The sequence below is a fragment of the Anomaloglossus baeobatrachus genome, chromosome 8 (assembly GCF_048569485.1).
Source record: "Anomaloglossus baeobatrachus isolate aAnoBae1 chromosome 8, aAnoBae1.hap1, whole genome shotgun sequence".
NCBI lineage: Eukaryota > Metazoa > Chordata > Amphibia > Anura > Aromobatidae > Anomaloglossus > Anomaloglossus baeobatrachus.
In genome coordinates, this window is record NC_134360.1 from 84,013,924 (window position 1) to 84,033,868 (window position 19,945).

At 50.5% G+C, this 19,945-nt stretch overlaps 1 protein-coding gene across 1 annotated transcript in view; it reads left to right on the forward strand.

Annotated features, from left to right (window-relative positions):
• Positions 1-4,689: 4,689 nt before the first annotated feature.
• The window catches only part of CBX6 (chromobox 6), a 31,191-nt gene continuing 15,935 nt past the window's right edge, over positions 4,690-19,945 (forward strand). Inside the window, exon 1 of the mRNA XM_075320876.1 lies at positions 4,690-4,818. Coding sequence (XP_075176991.1) covers positions 4,750-4,818 — 69 coding nt within the window. The 5' untranslated portion in view covers positions 4,690-4,749. The remainder of the gene's footprint in view (positions 4,819-19,945) is intronic.

Sequence of the window (19,945 nt, forward strand, 5' to 3'; positions counted from 1 at the left end):
ACGGTAGAATTCGATAGGCCACTCCTGCAGACGGTCACCACCGTCCGTCAACCTTGCTGTACCGCCCGGGCCACACACCCGGACGCTGTCAGATAGTTGCTCCACTACCACGTTCCTTCCTCTCTCTTTCACCTCCAAAACTAAACTGAACTCTTTTCCCGCCTCCAGGACTGTGAACTCCTCGGTGGGTGGGGCCAACTGCCTGGCCCACCCCCCTGGTGTGGACATCAGCCCCTGGAGGAAGGCAACAAGGGTTTGTGTCTGACTTCGGTGTGCCTGACCGGGAGTGTGGGGTGTGTGGGTGTTGTTCTCTGTGGCCCCTGGCTTGTCCAGGGCGCTACAAGAGCGGCTACCCAGTGGTGCTGCCTGAAATCCACCTAGTGAAGAGTAGAGTAAGGAGACTACCGGTAGACCAAGCCCACACGGGGAAACGGGTCCCTAGAGCAGGAACCCATTTACTTGGCCTGCTAAATCTGCTGGTGAGGGTACTGGATATACCTCACCGAACCACACAGAGTCCGCAGCATCAGCAGCAACAAGGGGGCCCATAAAGAGAATTGAGCCTGGAGCCATCTTAACCTTGGTCCACGCTGTCAGCAAACGGGCCAGAAAGGTGAGAACGGCAGTTGCGACTTCCCTGGGTAATGCCCGCAGTACTACACGTAAGGAGTCACCCCAAACAAGAAGGGCTAGGAAGGCCAGTCAGCAGTCACCCCTGGATCAGCATGAGGGACACCTGGTTCATCACAGCATCGCCCAGGTTGACTCACAGCTACCATCTGACAGTGAGTAAAAACCCTAAAAGACATTGTTGCCTGTGTGTAAGTTCTTCTGCGACCTGTGGTACTACAAACTTACACTGGGGCCAGCCTCACTCTCTGGAGGCTACAACATCTGACTGCATCTACCATCAGCCCCAGGCGCTCCCTAAACTGCAGTGGCGATCACCCCCTGACAGCAATTACCGAGAGTGGCGTCACGATTCACATTGAAGTTAACCTGACCTGCCTGTTGTCAGAAGATCCCCAGCACGTGAAGTCCCTGAAGACCCTGAGGCGACCTGAAGGTAATGTAGGGTTCCACACTGCCATTCAGGCTGGTGGAGACGGACAGTTTAAAACAAATGATGTCTGTCGCTGCACCCCAGTAAGTTATTCCCAGCCGCCACTATTTTTTCAGATGTGCCATCTCTGCCCTGCACACACATGTGGCGGAATGAATCCGTTGTTCACTCCGCAACCACCATAAGTGGAAAGGTCCAGTAAACACAGGCAGGGATGGTATATAGTAGTAGAAAATCCAGTTTACCATTGCTGTCATCCACCTCCTGTTTAGAGCTCAGCCATAGGCTCCGCCATGGCCTGGATATTTAATAAGTGAAACAAAATAGTCCAGCTCAAATGAACAGCTTCTTTTTTATTACTTGAAAAATTCTTTTACATGAGACATCAATGTATGCATGAAAATTTTCTTAACCCAGGAGTCTACATTTTGGTAATAATTGTTTTTTTCAACATTCCTACTGACCATACTGCACCAGTTTGTCTTTGCATGTTTTTATGGGGTAGGGTGTTCTTATCTGTGGGTACCAGCACCAATTAAAAATTTTGTAATTTTTTTGTAATATTTATATGATGTAATAAAAATGAAAATTCTTAACCATAGAGGTTTTTTGATATTTATTGAATCCTATCCAGACTCTATTTTTCGGTTTATAGTTTTGATATTGGTGAGGTCTGCTATGCTAATGTCTAGTTAGAAATGGAGTTCTTTTTCCTTTTTTGGCTTAATTTTCAGGTAAAGAGGCTGTTTAGGTTTTTTTTAAAAAAATAGGTTTTCTGGAGCAAGGGGGGGAAATCTGAAAATGTTAAACTGCAATACACCTCCAACTGACGAAATCTTGTTGTTGCCTCTAGCAGAGTGGCTAACGTGAGCAAATTCTTGCTACAGTGACTGCCAAGTTCCCCTGACTGTTCCCAGTGCAGATTAATGAATGGCCACTCTGATGTATGCTCGCTACTATGTCAAGGTGCAATAGTTACTTCCATCACTCAAGCGTGGCCGAGTCACCTCTTCATCAAGGCCACAGTACCACCAAATCCAAAAATGTAAACAAAGTCATAGTCCATTATTCAAAGCTGTCAAATTCAGACAGTTTCCTACTTTGAACAATTGGTTTTTCAAAATATATGCTTCGGATTCCCGGGGTACACACTGAGCAGCATTGATCGGCCACTTATACTTTAACAAACAAAACAGTGTGTGGACAGCATGCTTTGCTTTATGAATATCTGTGAAACCTGATACTGTGTTGCATCATGCAGCTTTGTATAGCTGTCTAAAACCATTGCGTAGAGTGAAATCTCTAAGTGGACACAGTACCACCGAACCCAAAAATGGAAATGGTGTCTATTATTCAAAGCTGTCGTATTCAGACAGTGCTGCCTGCTTTTAACAATACGTTTATCAAAATAGATGCTTTGGATTCACAGGATAGACACTGAGTAGCATGGATGGGCAGCATGGGTGAGCAGCATGGGTGAGCAGCATGGGTGAGCAGCATGAGTGAGCAGCGTGGGTGAGCAGCGTGGGTGAGCAGCGTGGGTGAGCAGCGTGGGTGAGCAGCGTGGGTGAGCAGCGTGGGTGAGCAGCGTGGGTGAGCAGCGTGGGTGGGCAGCGTGGGTGGGCAGCGTGGGTTATCAGCATGGGTGACCAGTATGGGTGAGCAGCATGGGTGACCAGTATCGGTGAGCAGCATGGGTGACCAGTATCGGTGAGCAGCATGGGAGAGCAGCATGGGTGAGCAGCATGGGTGAGCAGTATGGGTGAGCAGTATGGGTGAGCAGTATGGGTGAGCAGCATGGGTGAGCAGCATGGGTGAGCAGCATGGGTGGGCAGCATGGGTGGGCAGCATGGGTGGGCAGCATGGGTGGGCAGCATGGGTGGGCAGCATGGGTGGGCAGCATGGGTGGGCAGCATGGGTGACCAGTATGGGTGAGCAGCATGGGTGGGCAGCATGGGTGGGCAGCATGGGTGGGCAGCATGGGTGGGCAGCATGGGTGGGCAGCATGGGTGAGCAGCATGGGTGAGCAGCATGGGTGAGCAGCATGGGTGAGCAGCATGGGTGACCAGTATGGGTGAGCAGCATGGGTGAGCAGCATGGGTGACCAGTATGGGTGAGCAGCATGGGTGACCAGTATGGGTGACCAGTATGGGTGACCAGTATGGGTGAGCAGCATGGGTGACCAGTATCGGTGAGCAGCATGGGAGAGCAGCATGGGAGAGCAGCATGGGTGAGCAGCATGGGTGAGCAGCATGGGTGAGCAGCATGGGTGAGCAGCATGGGTGAGCAGCATGGGTGACCAGTATGGGTGAGCAGCATGGGACAGCAGCATGGGTGAGCAGCATGGGTGACCAGTATGGGTGGGCAGCATGGGTGAGCAGCATGGGTGAGCAGCATGGTAGAGCAGCATGGTAGAGCAGCATGGGAGAGCAGCATTGGTGACCAGTATGGGTGAGCAGCATGGGTGACCAGTATGGGTGAGCAGCATGGGTGACCAGTATGGGTGAGCAGCATGGGAGAGCAGCATGGGTGAGCAGCGTGGTTGGGCAGCATGGGTGAGCAGCATAGGTGAGCAGCATGGGTGACCAGCATGGGTGACCAGTATGGGTGACCAGTATGGGTGGGCAGCATGGGTGGGCAGCATGGGTGACCAGTGAGCAGCATGGGTGACCAGCATGGGTGACCAGCATGGGTGAGCAGCATGGGTGAGCAGCATGGGTGAGCAGTATGGGTGGGCAACATGGGTGGGCAACATGGGTGGGCAGCATGGGTGGGCCGCTAGGGTATGCTCACGAGTGTATGACTCGGACGAGTCCAGTGTGAGAAAATCTTGCATTGCACGCTGACCAATGTTAGTCAGTGGGGGAGAGCAGATGATCAGTTTTTTCTCATCCAGATTCTGGATGAGAGAAGTCGCAGCATGCTATAAGTGGATGCCGAAATCGTGTGAGCCTCGCCAATACAAGTCAATGGGTGCGAAAAAAAACGGACGCCATACGGACCAAACCAAAACTATTGCGTAATTACACTTTCAACGCACTTGTTTTTTTTCACCCTTTTTAGGGTATCACGTGATAAAATGAGTCAATGGGGTTATTCAGAAGTGCAACTTGTCCCTCAAAAAACAAGCCCTTGTACGCGGACGGAAAATTAAAAATGTTATGGCTGTTGGAAGAGGGGGACAATGAAGAGGCAAAACTGGAAACTCTCCAGAGGTGATGGATGAGGTAAATGTTTAGCGCTATCTTAAAAGGACACATCTCCTCACTGACGGCTGACACACTACAGAGGAGTATGTCTGACAGAGTATCGCCCCGCGGAGCAGTGCCCGCCGCCCGGCTCCGCGTACAGCCCTGTCAGCGCCCGTGTCCGCAGAGGCGCGCGCCCGCAGCTTCCCGCCAACAAGCAGAGAAGAGAAAATCTATCTCTCGGTTTCCACGAGAACGCGCAATGGGCGGAGCCTCATGGTGACGCCAACGAAGGAGGAGGAGCGAAGGGTGTAGAGGAGAAAGAGAAAGAGGGCGTGACACAAGCGGCGGCCGTAATGTGGGCGTGTCCAGGCGCTAGACCCGGCACAGTGACAGGCAGAGTGGGCGGGAATAACACGTTGACAGCGGGAAGGGGCGCGGACACGGCCGAGGTGACAGCGGCGCTGTGGAGGAGGAGCTGTGCTGCCGCCGCTGAACATGGAGCTGTCTGCAGTCGGGGAGCGGGTTTTTGCTGCCGAATCAATTATTAAACGGCGCATAAGGAAGGTGAGCTGCACGGTCCGTGTGTGAGGGGCTGCGTGTAGCGATGGCCACAGGCTCCTGTCCGTCTCCTAAGTGCGCACTCAGTGCCGGCAGCTCTGGCCTGTGTACCGGCGGCCGTGGGCTGTGCTGCGGGGGGAGGACACCATGACATGCCCGGTGCCGGTGTGTGGCATCTAAGGGCATAGACTGCTGCTGGCTCGGTGCCAGGGAGCCGTCCTGCGTGTGAACTATCGCCCTCTGCCGGCTGTGGCGCGCCTAGCAGCCTGCAGTGCGAGCTGCCTGATGACTTGCACGTACAGCTGTGGCCATAGATTGTGTCCAGGGTCATTACTAGTATTTGTTTCATATTGATGAGTAACGCATAGTACACATCTGGCCTCAGCCCGTGCTGCTCCGCTCATGACCCCCAGTATGTGTGCACAGGGCGATGCTTGCTCTCTGGGAAGAGGTGCCGCTGACCTCTGCTGGAATCTCGCGCAGCACTTGGCTTGTCTCTTTCTATTCTTTACAGAACAATTGAAGTCAGAATCGTATATTTGCAGCGCTTTGTCCTGCAGTGCTCTGGTGTGGCAGACCGCCTGTGTGGAGCCGGCGTGACGGATGTGTCCAGTGTACGCTTTCTGGTGGAGAGCAGAAGTTTTCTTACTATAGAAGTGTCTGCAGCCAGTGATTATGTATACATCTGTCTGCAGCTGGAGCCGTGTAGAATCCTCCCATGCCCCCACAGCACAGCCTCGTATGTGCCTCCCCCCTTCCTTGCAGGACAGCCTCGTATGTGCCTCCCCCTAGAAGCACGGTCTCGTATGTGCCTCCCCCTAGAAGCACGGTCTCGTATGTGCCTCCCCCTAGAAGCACGGTCTCGTATGTGCCTCCCCCTAGAAGCACGGTCTCGTATGTGCCTCCCCCTAGAAGCACGGTCTCGTATGTGCCTCCCCCTAGAAGCACGGTCTCGTATGTGCCTCCCCCTAGAAGCACGGTCTCGTATGTGCCTCCCCCTAGAAGCACGGTCTCGTATGTGCCTCCCCCTAGAAGCACGGTCTCATATGTGCCTCCCCCTAGAAGCACAGTCTCGTATGTGCCTCCCCCTAGAAGCACGGTCTCGTATGTGCCTCCCCCTAGAAGCACAGTCTCATATGTGCCTGCCCCCCTTCCTTGCAGCGCGGCCTCGTATGTGCCTGCCCCCCTTCCTTGCAGCGCGGCCTCGTATGTGCCTGCCCCCCTTCCTTGCAGCGCGGCCTCGTATGTGCCCCCCCTTCCTTGCAGCGCGGCCTCGTATGTGCCCCCCCTTCCTTGCAGCGCGGCCTCGTATGTGCCTCCCCCCTTCCTTGCAGGACAGTCTCGTATGTGCCTCCCCCTAGAAGCACAGTCTCGTATGTGCCTCCCCCTAGAAGCACGGTCTCGTATGTGCCTCCCCCTAGAAGCACAGTCTCATATGTGCCTCCCCCTAGAAGCACGGTCTCGTATGTGCCTCCCCCCTTCCTTGCAGGACAGTCTCGTATGTGCCTCCCCCTAGAAGCACAGTCTCGTATGTGCCTCCCCCTAGAAGCACAGTCTCATATGTGCCTCCCCCTAGAAGCACAGTCTCGTATGTGCCTCCCCCCTTCCTTGCAGGACAGTCTCGTATGTGCCTCCCCCTAGAAGCACGGTCTCGTATGTGCCTCCCCCTAGAAGCACGGTCTCGTATGTGCCTCCCCCTAGAAGCACGGTCTCGTATGTGCCTCCCCCTAGAAGCACAGTCTCGTATGTGCCTCCCCCTAGAAGCACAGTCTCGTATGTGCCTCCCCCTAGAAGCACAGTCTCGTATGTGCCTCCCCCTAGAAGCACAGTCTCGTATGTGCCTCCCCCTAGAAGCACAGTCTCATATGTGCCTCCCCCTAGAAGCACAGTCTCGTATGTGCCTCCCCCCTTCCTTGCAGGACAGTCTCGTATGTGCCTCCCCCTAGAAGCACAGTCTCGTATGTGCCTCCCCCTAGAAGCACGGTCTCGTATGTGCCTCCCCCTAGAAGCACGGTCTCGTATGTGCCTCCCCCTAGAAGCACGGTCTCGTATGTGCCTCCCCCTAGAAGCACGGTCTCGTATGTGCCTCCCCCTAGAAGCACGGTCTCGTATGTGCCTCCCCCTAGAAGCACGGTCTCGTATGTGCCTCCCCCTAGAAGCACGGTCTCGTATGTGCCTCCCCCTAGAAGCACGGTCTCGTATGTGCCTCCCCCTAGAAGCACGGTCTCGTATGTGCCTCCCCCTAGAAGCACGGTCTCGTATGTGCCTCCCCCTAGAAGCACGGTCTCGTATGTGCCTCCCCCTAGAAGCACGGTCTCGTATGTGCCTCCCCCCTAGAAGCGCGGTCTCGTATGTGCCTCCCCCCTAGAAGCGCGGTCTCGTATGTGCCTCCCCCCTTGAAGCGCGGTCTCGTATGTGCCTCCCCCCTTGAAGCGCGGTCTCGTATGTGCCTCCCCCCTTGAAGCGCGGTCTCGTATGTGCCTCCCCCCTTGAAGCGCGGTCTCGTATGTGCCTCCCCCCTTGAAGCGCGGTCTCGTATGTGCCTCCCCCCTTGAAGCGCGGTCTCGTATGTGCCTCCCCCCTTGAAGCGCGGTCTCGTATGTGCCTCCCCCCTTGAAGCGCGGTCTCGTATGTGCCTCCCCCCTTGAAGCGCGGTCTCGTATGTGCCTCCCCCCTTGAAGCGCGGTCTCGTATGTGCCTCCCCCCTTGAAGCGCGGTCTCGTATGTGCCTCCCCCCTTGAAGCGCGGTCTCGTATGTGCCTCCCCCCTTGAAGCGCGGTCTCGTATGTGCCTCCCCCCTTGAAGCGCGGTCTCGTATGTGCCTCCCCCCTTGAAGCGCGGTCTCGTATGTGCCTCCCCCCTTGAAGCGCGGTCTCGTATGTGCCTCCCCCCTTGAAGCGCGGTCTCGTATGTGCCTCCCCCCTTGAAGCGCGGTCTCGTATGTGCCTCCCCCCTTGAAGCGCGGTCTCGTATGTGCCTCCCCCCTTGAAGCGCGGTCTCGTATGTGCCTCCCCCCTTCCTTGCAGCGCGGTCTCGTATGTGCCTGCCCCCCTTCCTTGCAGCGCGGCCTCGTATGTGCCTGCCCCCCTTCCATGCAGCGCGGCCTCGTATGTGCCTGCCCCCCTTCCTTGCAGCGCGGCCTCGTATGTGCCTGCCCCCCTTCCTTGCAGCGCGGCCTCGTATGTGCCCCCCCTTCCTTGCAGCGCGGCCTCGTATGTGCCCCCCCTTCCTTGCAGCGCGGCCTCGTATGTGCCCCCCCTTCCTTGCAGTCCTTGCAGCGCGGCCTCGTATGTGCCCCCCCTTCCTTGCAGCGCGGCCTCGTATGTGCCCCTTCCTTGCCGCGCGGCCTCGTATGTGCCCCCCCTTCCTTGCCGCGCGGCCTCGTATGTGCCCCCTTCCTTGCAGCGCGGCCTCGTATGTGACCCTCCCTTCCTTGCAGCGCGGCCTCATATGTGACCCCCCCCTTCCTTGCAGCGCGGCCTCGTATGTGACCCCCCCTTCCTTGCAGCGCGGCCTCGTATGTGACCCCCCCTTCCTTGCAGCGCGGCCTCGTATGGGACCCCCCCTTCCTTGCAGCGCGGCCTCGTATGTGACCCCCCCCCTCTTCCTTGCAGCGCGGCCTCGTATGTGACCCCCCCTCTTCCTTGCAGCGCGGCCTCGTATGTGACCCCCCCTCTTCCTTGCAGCGCGGCCTCGTATGTGACCCCCCCCTCTTCCTTGCAGCGCGGCCTCGTATGTGACCCCCCCCTCTTCCTTGCAGCGCGGCCTCGTATGTGACCCCCCCTCTTCCTTGCAGCGCGGCCTCGTATGTGACCCCCCCTCTTCCTTGCAGCGCGGCCTCGTATGTGACCCCCCCTCTTCCTTGCAGCGCGGCCTCGTATGTGACCCCCCCCTCTTCCTTGCAGCGCGGCCTCGTATGTGACCCCCCCCTCTTCCTTGCAGCGCGGCCTCGTATGTGACCCCCCCTCTTCCTTGCAGCGCGGCCTCGTATGTGACCCCCCCTCTTCCTTGCAGCGCGGCCTCGTATGTGACCCCCCCTCTTCCTTGCAGCGCGGCCTCGTATGTGACCCCCCCTCTTCCTTGCAGCGCGGCCTCGTATGTGACCCCCCCTCTTCCTTGCAGCGCGGCCTCGTATGTGACCCCCCTCTTCCTTGCAGCGCGGCCTCGTATGTGCCCCCCTTGCTGCATGGCCTCGTATGTGCCCCCCCTTGCTGCATGGCCTCGTATGTGGCCACCCCCCCCTTCCTTGTAGCACGGCCTCGTATGCCCTCACTACGCTCATCCTGAGCTGGGCCGGGCTGGAGATCACATCTGCCACCAGGACTGAGCTCAGGAGCGATAGAAATTGTCTGTGCCTGTTCGCTCTCTGTATTTGCAGAGTTATACAGGGACACGCTACGTAACATTTTGGCAGCTGCTCAACACTAAGTACTCTATGGGTTTTTTTTTTCCATGTCTGCTAGTGAAATTTTAGCATTTACACATGTTTGTCATGTAAACCTTATCCCCGTGATAGTAAATAAGCGGTTCAGCCAGGGCAGTTTTCTGGCAAAATTTTTCAGTTTTAGAAAGAAAAAAAAAACTAGTCAAGCATCATATGTGTAAAGACTTAGTACTTGTCATGGGATGTAAAGATTAGGTTTCCTTCTTTCCCTGAGGTGTTGTTCACCTTGTGTGCAGCATATTCCTCCCCTCTTTAGGGTTCAAGCACATCACGTTGAAAATTTGCAGCAGATTTTGCAGCTGCGAAAAGCAGTTTTGGCAAGAAAAACACTGTCACTGTGCATGTTTGTACTTGTGTTTTTCCCCCATTTATTTGGTTGATAAATGCAGCAAAACCCTGAAAGAATGAACAGTAGAAATACGGGCAACCCTTATCCAGTTTTTTCATTTGCTCCTGGGTTTGTCTTACAAATACGAAGGTAACAAACTCACCATATACTCAATGAGTGCACATGGCCTGAAGGTTCAAATCTGCAAAGACAAAATAAGCAGCGTGTGATTCTTTGTTGGTACTGTAAAACGCTGTATTTTTTCCACAGCAAAAAAACATGTGAAAGACGGCTTAGGCTGTAACCTGTAGTCAGTGGCGTAATGACGGCAGGCCATGCGACTGCTATGGGGCCCGTCAGCTGGGGGGGGCCCTGACTTCCGCGCCTGCTTCAGCTGGATATGCGTCTGAGGGCAATAGTGTAGTATTTATTAGTGATGAGTGAACCCAAATTTTAAAGAAGTGATGTTGGAACCCAACACAGACTTCACAAAAACATTAACGTTCGAGTGCTTTACATATGCAAACCACTCTAGCAAGCATCACTGTGCTCAGGGAGACACTCTGTGCTCAGCCTACTGCAAGCCGCTAGCAGTATTCAAATGGCTCACACGGGGTAAAAACATTTTTATCAGTTGTAGTGCCCAAAAAAAATAACACCATGCCTTCCCCCCGCCTTAAGGCTTTGTGCGCACTAGTGCGTTTTACCCGCGGATTTACCCGCTGATTTGCCGCGGAAATTTCTTGAGAAATGTCTGCAATCTTTGTGCAGACATTTCCCAGCAAATTCTATGGTAAAAAAAAAAAGCTGTGCGCACTGTGCGGATTTTTCTCAAGAAATTTCCTTGAGAAGAATTTCTCGAGAAACTTTCTTGAGAAAATGAACATGTCCATTATTTCCGCAGGTACCCTGCGGATTTCGGCAGTACAGCCTGCAAAAATCCGCAGGGAACCACCCGCGGGCAAATCGCGGCAAATCCGCATGCGGATTTGGTGCGGATTTTTTCCGGAGGTCCGGAAATCTTTCACTCCCAGAAGTTTCTCAAGAAATTTTCTTGAGAAACTTCACATTTCTAGTGCGCACATAGCCTAAGTCCTTCAGACCTTCAGGTCCAGAACAGAGTTCAGCTGAATACACGGAACCCGGACTTCCACTGGTCCGCTCATCACTAATGATGTGCGAGCACTACCATGCTCTGAACTTTTAACGAACAGTTTGATGCTCGAATAGGCGAGACTTGTCTACTGAGTATAGATGAAGATCTTCCAGAAAAATGCTTGAGTTCCCTATTGACTTCCATGATTCCTTACGAGACCTGAGCATGGTAATGCTTGTTCATCATGCATTCCTCCCCCCTTACCCTGTTTGCCACTTGAGTGAACACATTATATTAGGAGGACTGCTATACACAGTGATTGTGTCAGTGACTTACTCGGTGTGTTTACCTGTAGAATCAACCCTCCCACTGAATAATGCAGCTGTCTGTCACTGTCTGAGCCCTTAATAACCACAAACCAGGCTGTGGCAACATTAGTGCTATTAAAATGTAAAACGTACTGCGTAGCTTCTGAAAAATACATAACCACTGGCTTCCTTTGCGCAAAGATTCTAGATTTAGCCTCCTCTGCAGCTCTTGATGTTATCTGTAATCTAATTCTAAAACTGTGGCATGGCTTAGGCTAGGTTCACATTTCCGTTGTTTTGCATCAGTCACATGCGTTGCTTAACGCTTGTGACTGATGCGTTTTACAACGGATGACAAGTATTGGAAGAGAAAGCGGATTCCGTTATAAAACAAGAGACAGAGAGAACGATCAGCTGATCGCTCTCGTTAGCCGGCCGCCAGCTTTTGAGAGCGAACAGATAATCTCCTGGCGGCCGGTTAATGAGAGCGATCAGCTGATCACCCGGCTAATGAGAGCGATCAGCTGATCGCTCTCATTAGCCGGGTGATCAGCTGATCGCTCTCATTTGCCGTCTGCCGGGTGATCAGCTGATCGCTCTCATTTGCCGTCTGATCAGCTGATCGCTCTCATTAGCCGGGTGATTAGCTGATCGCTCTCATTAGCCGGGTGATTAGCTGATCGCTCTCATTAGCCGGGTGATCAGCTGATCGCTCTCATTAGCCGGGTGATCAGCTGATCGCTCTCATTAGCCGGGTGATCAGCTGATCGCTCTCATTAGCCGGGTGATCAGCTGATCGCTCTCATTAGCCGGGTGATCAGCTAATCGCTCTCATTAGCCGGGTGATCAGCTGATCGCTCTCATTAGCCGGGTGATCAGCTGATCGCTCTCATTAGCCGGGTGATCAGCTGATCGCTCTCATTAGCCGGGTGATCAGCTGATCGCTCTCATTAGCCGGGTGATCAGCTGATCGCTCTCATTTGCCGTCTGCCGGGTGATCAGCTGATCGCTCTCATTTGCCGTCTGCCGGGTGATCAGCTGATCGCTCTCATTAGCCGGGTGATCAGCTGATCGCTCTCATTAGCCGGGTGATCAGCTGATCGCTCTCATTAGCCGGGTGATCAGCTGATCGCTCTCATTAGCCGGGTGATCAGCTGTTCGCTCTCATTAGCCGGGTGATCAGCTGTTCGCTCTCATTAGCCGGGTGATCAGCTGAACGCTCTCATTAGCCGGCCGCCGGGTGATCAGCTGATCGCTCTCATTAGCCGGCCGCCGGGTGATCAGCTGATCGTTCGGCCGCCAAGAGAGCATGCGCAGCGAAGTCAAAAGGATTCCGCTGCTCAAAAAACACTACATGCTGCCTTCCTGCCGCCCGACGGTCAGTCGTTCCACAACTGATCAGTTGGGCGGAGGATGCGACGCAGCGTCATCAGTCACAATCCGCCGCTCATTCAAGTATATAGGAACAACGGAATCTGCCAAATGGAATCCGTTGTTTACCAGAGCCGCGAATTGTGACTGATACAAATTGACGGAAATGTGAACCTAGCCTTAACTGTTGCAGAATGAAGAGGCCAAAATCGGCAGGTAGCATGTACAGATTAGTGGTCTTCTCCATTTGCTGTGTAAGCCGCAGATTAATAATGTTGCATTTCTGGTACATGGTTCAGTATTGACTCATCTGGTTCAGTAGTCCCTATATCCGTTCAGTTCTAGTTGTGTGCATAAAGCCCTATTGTATTATACAGAGCAGGTTTTAGCTGTAAACTAGCCTCCAGATTTGCAAAATGAAAAGAAAACGTGCCGAGGTCTCGATGTAGTCTAAACTCGTCGTAACCCGAGTAGATTTGATTTCAAGCCAAAAAAGAGGCATTTGCCTTTTTTTGTTTTAGTAAGTGCGGTGCTGGTGTTAGATATGCCAGCCATAGTAAGACCAAGTTTGCACAACTGTGTTTTCGGGCTGAGGGCCATCTGTGAAAAAACTGACAGCACTCAGACCATCAGACCAATGTCACTCAAGTGGGCAATTCAGATGTGCGGTCTCATTCTCAGACCGGATGTTTACATGAAAAAATATCACAGCATGCGCTAGTTTCTTCCGTGTGTTGAACTTAAATTCTTTAACATAGGAAACTGTATTTGGTCTTGTAAATGTTAATAACTGATGATGTGTAAAAATAAATGCCATAGGGAGGACCACTGAAATGAAAATCACCTGTTTCTTCAGGTTGAAACTCGGACAATTTAGTGCGTTTTAGATCAGGGAGGTATCAAAGACTAGAGCTTCAAGCCTGGAATTATTAGGCTCTGTGCCCACGGGGACATTGTCCTGCGGATATATCCGCAAGACATTCCGCAGGTGCTCCCAAAAATCCGCAACAGAACTTTCTCTGTTTCAATGCTGCGGATATACAGCGGAATGTCGTGCGGATATGGTGCGGGCATTCTGCATTGAGGATACAGTACCATGGCTTTGGCACTGCATCCTCAATGCAGAACAAGTGCTGCAGTGATCGGGGTGCTCATACTTACCTCCATCATGCAGCACCTCGCTTTCCGGCGGCCGGGTCACTGTCAGGCAGCGTCTGGTTCACTGTGCTGGAGGTGGGCGGGCCTGAACTAGCTCCGGCTGTCACATGACCGGAGCTCGTGCAGGCCCTGCCCACCTCTTCCTTCCTGTACCTGGCTGGATCCACCGCGCCGCTGCCGCTACACCGGACGGAGAAAGTGACTCGGGTCTCTATCAAGGCAGGTAAGTATATGGGACCCTGCGGAGAAATCCGCAACAATAATTGACATGCTGCAGATTTTTCCGCACGAAAATCCGCACGATTTCCGCTGCGGAAAAATCTGCAGCGTGGGCACAGCATTTCCCAAATGCCATAGAAATGGCTGGGGAGTAGCTGTGCTGCAGATTTTTGGAAAATCCGCGGCTTTTCCGCGAGAAATCCGTGACAAAATCCGCGCATTTTCCGCAGCGTGGGCACATAGCCTAAGTGAGCTTGTATTTCTCGAATATAGTTAGTGTTTTCTTAACGTTAGTTGGGCTATAAATTATATGTTTCTGATCTCGCAAATTTGCTGGACTGTCTACGGAATCCTTGTCAGGAAGTTGTTAATTTTATTTGTTGTTTAGTTATGTTTTGCAAAAAGTTAATTCATAAGCAATTGATTTGACCAACAAAATATACTGCTTGATGTATCAACACTAACAAACTGGAGGGTCAAAATATGTGCATTTTCTTAACCTTGTTATTACTATCTATATGTCCTTAAATTTTGTAACGCATGATTTCAAGACTTGTTATCTACAAAACCTAATAAAAATCATTTGAATAGGAAACTCGGACAATTTATTTATTTTTATTTTTTTATTTACAAGTTTGTGTGAAAAAAATAAAATAAATAATTTTTATTCTTTTTTTTGTAAATCCGCTTTCCTTTTTGTCTTTTGGTATAAGTTGCTGCTTTGGCTTTAAATTCTTCAAAATGACGCAATTCATGAATTTGACTTTGAATGAGATTTCTGAAAACGGTCTGTTTTTTAATGTCTTGAACTGTTTATACGACTCTTGGGTGCCAAAATTTACTCGTTTGGCAGAATGACGCAAAAAATTGTTCAAAGTATTGGCGCACCCAATAAGACACCAGGGGCAGAATGCAGTGGAGTTGTTCCAAGTTTTGGGACTTCTAAAAAGTTGCAGTTGTTGAATCTGCAAAAACATCTGGAATTGCTAGACTCCGCTTGCAAGGCTGAAAAAAAACCCCCCACAAAATAGGTGAGCACATATAAAGCTTCAAAAAGACACAAATTGAATAATGAATTGGGCACAAGCAAAAGCTGCAAAGGCAATGGAAATCAGGATCGTTGCGATAACAAATGTGGTGACCCTAAAATACAGGATTGTGGCTAATTGCTGCAAGAGAAAGTGTAAGGTCGGTGTCACACTTGCGAGTGCCTCGCATGTATCTCGCGTTGCATCACCCGTCACGGACTCGCACTCTCTGGACAGGGGCGTCTAAGCTGCATAGAGATGCATGCAACCGACTGGCTCCTGTGAGGAGAGTGAGACCGTGCCGGGTGATGCAGCTCGAGACTCGCAAGTGTGACACAGGCCTAACCTAAAGGATCGTCAGCTCAGTGGTTAGCACTGCAGTCTTGCAGTGCTGGGGTCCTGGGTTCAAATTGCACCAAGGACAACATCTGCAAGGAGTTTGTATGTTCTCCCTGTGCTTGCATGGGTTTCCTCCCACACTCCAAAATCATACTGATTGGGAATTTAGATTGTGAGCTCCAATGGGGACAGTGTTGCTTATGTATTGTATGTAAAGCTCTTCAGAATATGTTGGCGCTATATAAAAATAAAGATTATTAAGCACTTAAAGGGAATTGGACAGCACAGAATGGCACTCGATGCATCTTGGCAGGGTGAAATATTTATATGCACCTTCTCTCCTACTTGTTTTCTCTATCTTTGACCTCTTGCTCTATGAAGCCAGAGCTGTCAAAGTGAGGGTGGAGGGAGGGAAAACAAACAGGTGGAAAGGTGCACTTAAATATTTGGCCCCACCATGACTCACTGAGTGCCTGTACTTGGGTTGAGCCATCAGTCTAAAGCTGGTGTCACACACAGCGACAACGATGTCGCTGCTACGTCACCATTTTCTGTGACGTTGCGGCGACGTCCCGTCGCTGTCGCTGTGTGTGACATCCAGCAACGACCTGGCCCCTGCTGTGAGGTCGCCGGTCGTTGCTGAATGTCCAGCTTCATTTTTTGGTCGTCACTCTCCCGCTGTGACACACACATCGCTGTGTGTGACAGCGAGAGAGCGACGAAATGAAGCGAGCAGGAGCCGGCACTGGCAGCTGCGGTAAGCTGTAACCAGCGTAAACATCGGGTAACCAAGGGAAGACCTTTCCCTGGTTACCCGATATTTACCTTCGTTACCAGCCTCCGCTCTTGCTGCCAGCGCCGGCTCCTGCTCTGTGCACATGTGGCTGCAGTACGCATCGGGTAATTAACCCGATGTATACTGTAGCAAGGAGCCAGCGCTAAGCAGTACGCGCGGCTCCCTGCTCTCTGCACTGTGACATGTAGCTGCAGCACACATCGGGTTAATTAACCTGATGTGTACTGTACCTAGGAGAGCAAGGAGCCAGCGCTAAGCGCGGCTCCCTGCTCTCTGCACATGTAGCACAGCGACGTTATGATCGCTGCTTCTGCTGTGTTTGACAGCTAAGCAGCGATCATAACAGCGACTTACAAGGTCGCTGTTACGTCACCGAAAATGGTGACGTAACAGCGACGTCGCTGTCGCTTAGTGTGAACCCAGCTTTAGTTGAAAGTCCCTTTAACACCTTTACTATAAATCACGTGCTATGCACTTCATGAGTCGTCTTCCTGCCTTTGATACTGGCTTGCATCTTTCTCTGCTGAGAAGGCTGAATCATTCAGTCTTTATCTATCTTTGAACAGCCACAGCTGTTAACCTGTTAAAAGCTCTTGTCAGTATGACAGGGCATTTAACGCACGCTGACAGGGGATTGTGCTGTCCTAACCCCCCTCCATCAATGCCCCTGTAACGTGATCGCACAACACCGATGTGTTGTCCTGACAGCTAGGGGTCAGCTGATGACCCGTGTGTCTGTCATCTCAGTATTCCTATGAAAACCAGCTCTCGACCAACATTCATTGGAGACTGTAATTTTTTTTTTTTTTTTTTTATTGTATTTTTTGTATGTACAGCATTACGGGGGCATTTCTGTACATAGAAAAAAGTGATCACACTATTGAAGGTTCAAGTCCCCCTAAGGGAACTATTAGGCTATGTTCACATGTGGCATCTTTTTGCCAGTGCATCTTGAGTGCATCAAAAATGCATTAAAAACGCACCAAAAACAAACTGCGGCAAAAACGCATTGTGTTTTTACCGCGTTTTTACCCAATGCCTTTTTAAGTCAAATCTATTAACTGGAAGTGCTTAAAAATGCTGCAAAAACGCAGAAATAATCGACATGCTGCATCTTCAAAAACGCAGTCAACAAAAGATGCCCAGTGTGGATAGCAAAATAGAAATCTCATAGACTTTGCTGGAGGAAGGAAATGCATGCATTTAGGAGCATCTTTGTGATGTCAAAAAGGCACCAAAGATGCATCAAAAGAAGCCCTGTGTGAACTTAGCCTTAAATAATACAGTACAAAGTACAAAAAAAGTTTTTAAAAATACGAAAAAAAAAATATGAATGTTCAGATCACCCCCCCCCCCCCTTTTTACCACAGTAAAAATTGTAATCGTACTGACCTGGAGAATCATACTGCCAGGCCAGTTTTATGGTGAAATTAACTCTGATTACCACCCCCCACCTCCCCCCCCCCCCATACATAAAAAAATTGTAGAATTTCACTTTTTAAAGAAGTGCTGTGATATTTTTCTAGCCTCTCTGCGCTTTCTGGATGGTGTTTATTTCTATCTGTCTCTTATGTGTGTGTGTGGTTTTGTTTTTATTCCCGATTGTTCACTCAATTCATGGGGAAAATCTTTCAGTGATTTTTCCCATTACTGAGATATGAGATATTAGTGCTCGTAAAGTTCTATGAAGAGAGCAGGAGACAGACCTCCTGATAAGTTTTCCTGAAAGGACAGTTAACTTTGACCCTGTTTCATCATTGCTTTTTTGTTATTGCACAAATTTCATTATTCTATTTCCAGCTTCATTAAAGCTTATTTCATATGGCCAGGTCTGGACTTCGACTTGGCCATTCTAAAGGCTGCTTTACACCAGGCAATCTATCGTGCGATAGATCGTCGGGGTCACGGATTTTGTGACGCACATCCGGCATCGCTGGCGATGCCGGCCTGTGTGACACCTCCTAGCGACGCAGTATCGCTCACAAATCGTGAGTCGGGTACTGCTCGCTAGGTTCCATAATATCGTTTAATTTAGTTGACCATCGTTTCCGTGGTAGCACACGCCGCTCCGTGTGACACCACTGGAACGATGAGCAGCTCACCTGCCTCCCGCGGCCGCCGCCGGCTCTATGTGGAAGGAAGGAGGTGGGCGGGATGTTTACGTCCCGCTCATCTCCGCCCCTCCGCTTCTATTGGCCGGCGGCCGTGTGACGTCGCTGTGACGCCGAACGTCCCTCCCACTCCAGGAAGTGGACGTTCGCCGCCCACAGCGAGGTCGCACGAGAGGTAAGTATGTGTGACGGGGGTTACTAACTTTGTGCGACACGGGCAGCGATTTGCCCGTGACGCAAAAAGGACGGGGGCGGGTACGATCGATTGTGAAATCGCACAATCGGTCGTACCGCGTAAAGCAGGCTTTACACCTGGATACGTTTGTTTGTGAACCATTCCATGGTAGATTTTGCTTTATGTTTGGGATCATTGTCTTGTTGAAAGACAAATCTCCATCCCAGTCTCAGGTCTTTTGCAGACTCTAACAGGTTTTCTTCAAGAATAGTCCTGTATTTGGCTCCATCCATCTTCCCATCAATTTTAACCATCTTCCCTGTCCCTGCTGAAGAAAAGCAGACCCAAACCATGATGCTGCCACCACCATGTTTGACAGTGGGGATGGTGTGTTCAGAGTGATGAGCTGTGTTGCTTTTACACCAAACATATCGTTTGGCATTGTAACTAAATAGTTTGATTTTGGTTTCATCTGACCAGAGCACCTTCTTCCACATGTTTGGTGTCTACCAGGTGGCTTGTGGCAAACTGTAAACAACACTTTTTATGGCTATCTTTGAGAAATGGCTTTCTTCTTGCCACTAGTCCATAAAGGTCACATTTGTGTAGTGTATGACTGATTGTTCTCCTATGGACAGACTCTCCCACCTCAGCTGTAGATCTCTGCAGTTCATCCAGAGTGATCATGGGCCTCTTGGCTGCATCTCTGATCAGTCTTCTCCTTGTTTGAGATGAAAGTTTGAATGGACGGTCGGTTCTTGGTAGATTTGCAGTGGTATGATACTCCTTCCTTTTCAATATCATCGCTTGCACAGTGTTCCTTGGGGTGTTTAAGGTTTTCGAAATCTTTTTGTAACCAAATCCGGCTTTAAACGTCTCCACAACAGTACCATGGACCTTGTATACAAGGAGAACAAGAACAACGAAAACCAAAAAAGTGGTAACGTTTTTTTTTTATATATATATTTTATTATGCAAAAATTGTGAGTACTACAAAATTAAAACACAAAAGATCAGGCAAGAGACAGGGCTAGCAATTACTGGATAAGAAACCTGCATAAGATATACGAGAATTGAGTTCCCTCTCCCAGCTAGTGTGACCACTGAATGGATAAAGTCGTTTTTTTGTTGTTTTTTTTAAATAATTTTTTAGAAAAGGCAAAAATATCCAAAATGTAATAATTGTTATTAAAAGGAAATGTCTTTCACTATGTGGTGATAACATCTAATTCAAAATATGGGCAAACATCCGGGAAGGATGGAATAAATGTCAGAGACATGATATATCAAATATGGCTGTATGCAGTCACCTAATGAAACGACTAAGACCAATAGGATTGATGCACATGTACAACAGTTAAAAAAGTGTTAAATGCCAAATCTGCAACTACAAACTGTGTACATAATAGTGGCATACAAAGGAGCCAGTGGTCGCTTATAACAATCATGAGAACAGACAGCCCAAATGTGATACAATGGTGTCTGAGTATAAGGTGCTCATATGATGGAATAAGGAATAAGTAGAAAGACATTAATAATCCATTTCTGGAGAGAAACAGACAAACTACATAGACAAAAGGAATGTATAGACAGGAAAGTATATATCTGAAGTGCAGAGTGGTCACAGTGGATGGGAGGGGGGAGGTCCCCAACGATCGTTTCGCTGTGGAAAAGAAGTGACATGCACATTCTTTTTGCTGCAGAAAACATGCAGCAAAACCTGTAGGTGAAAAAAAAAGCAGTGTGCTCACAGCATTTTT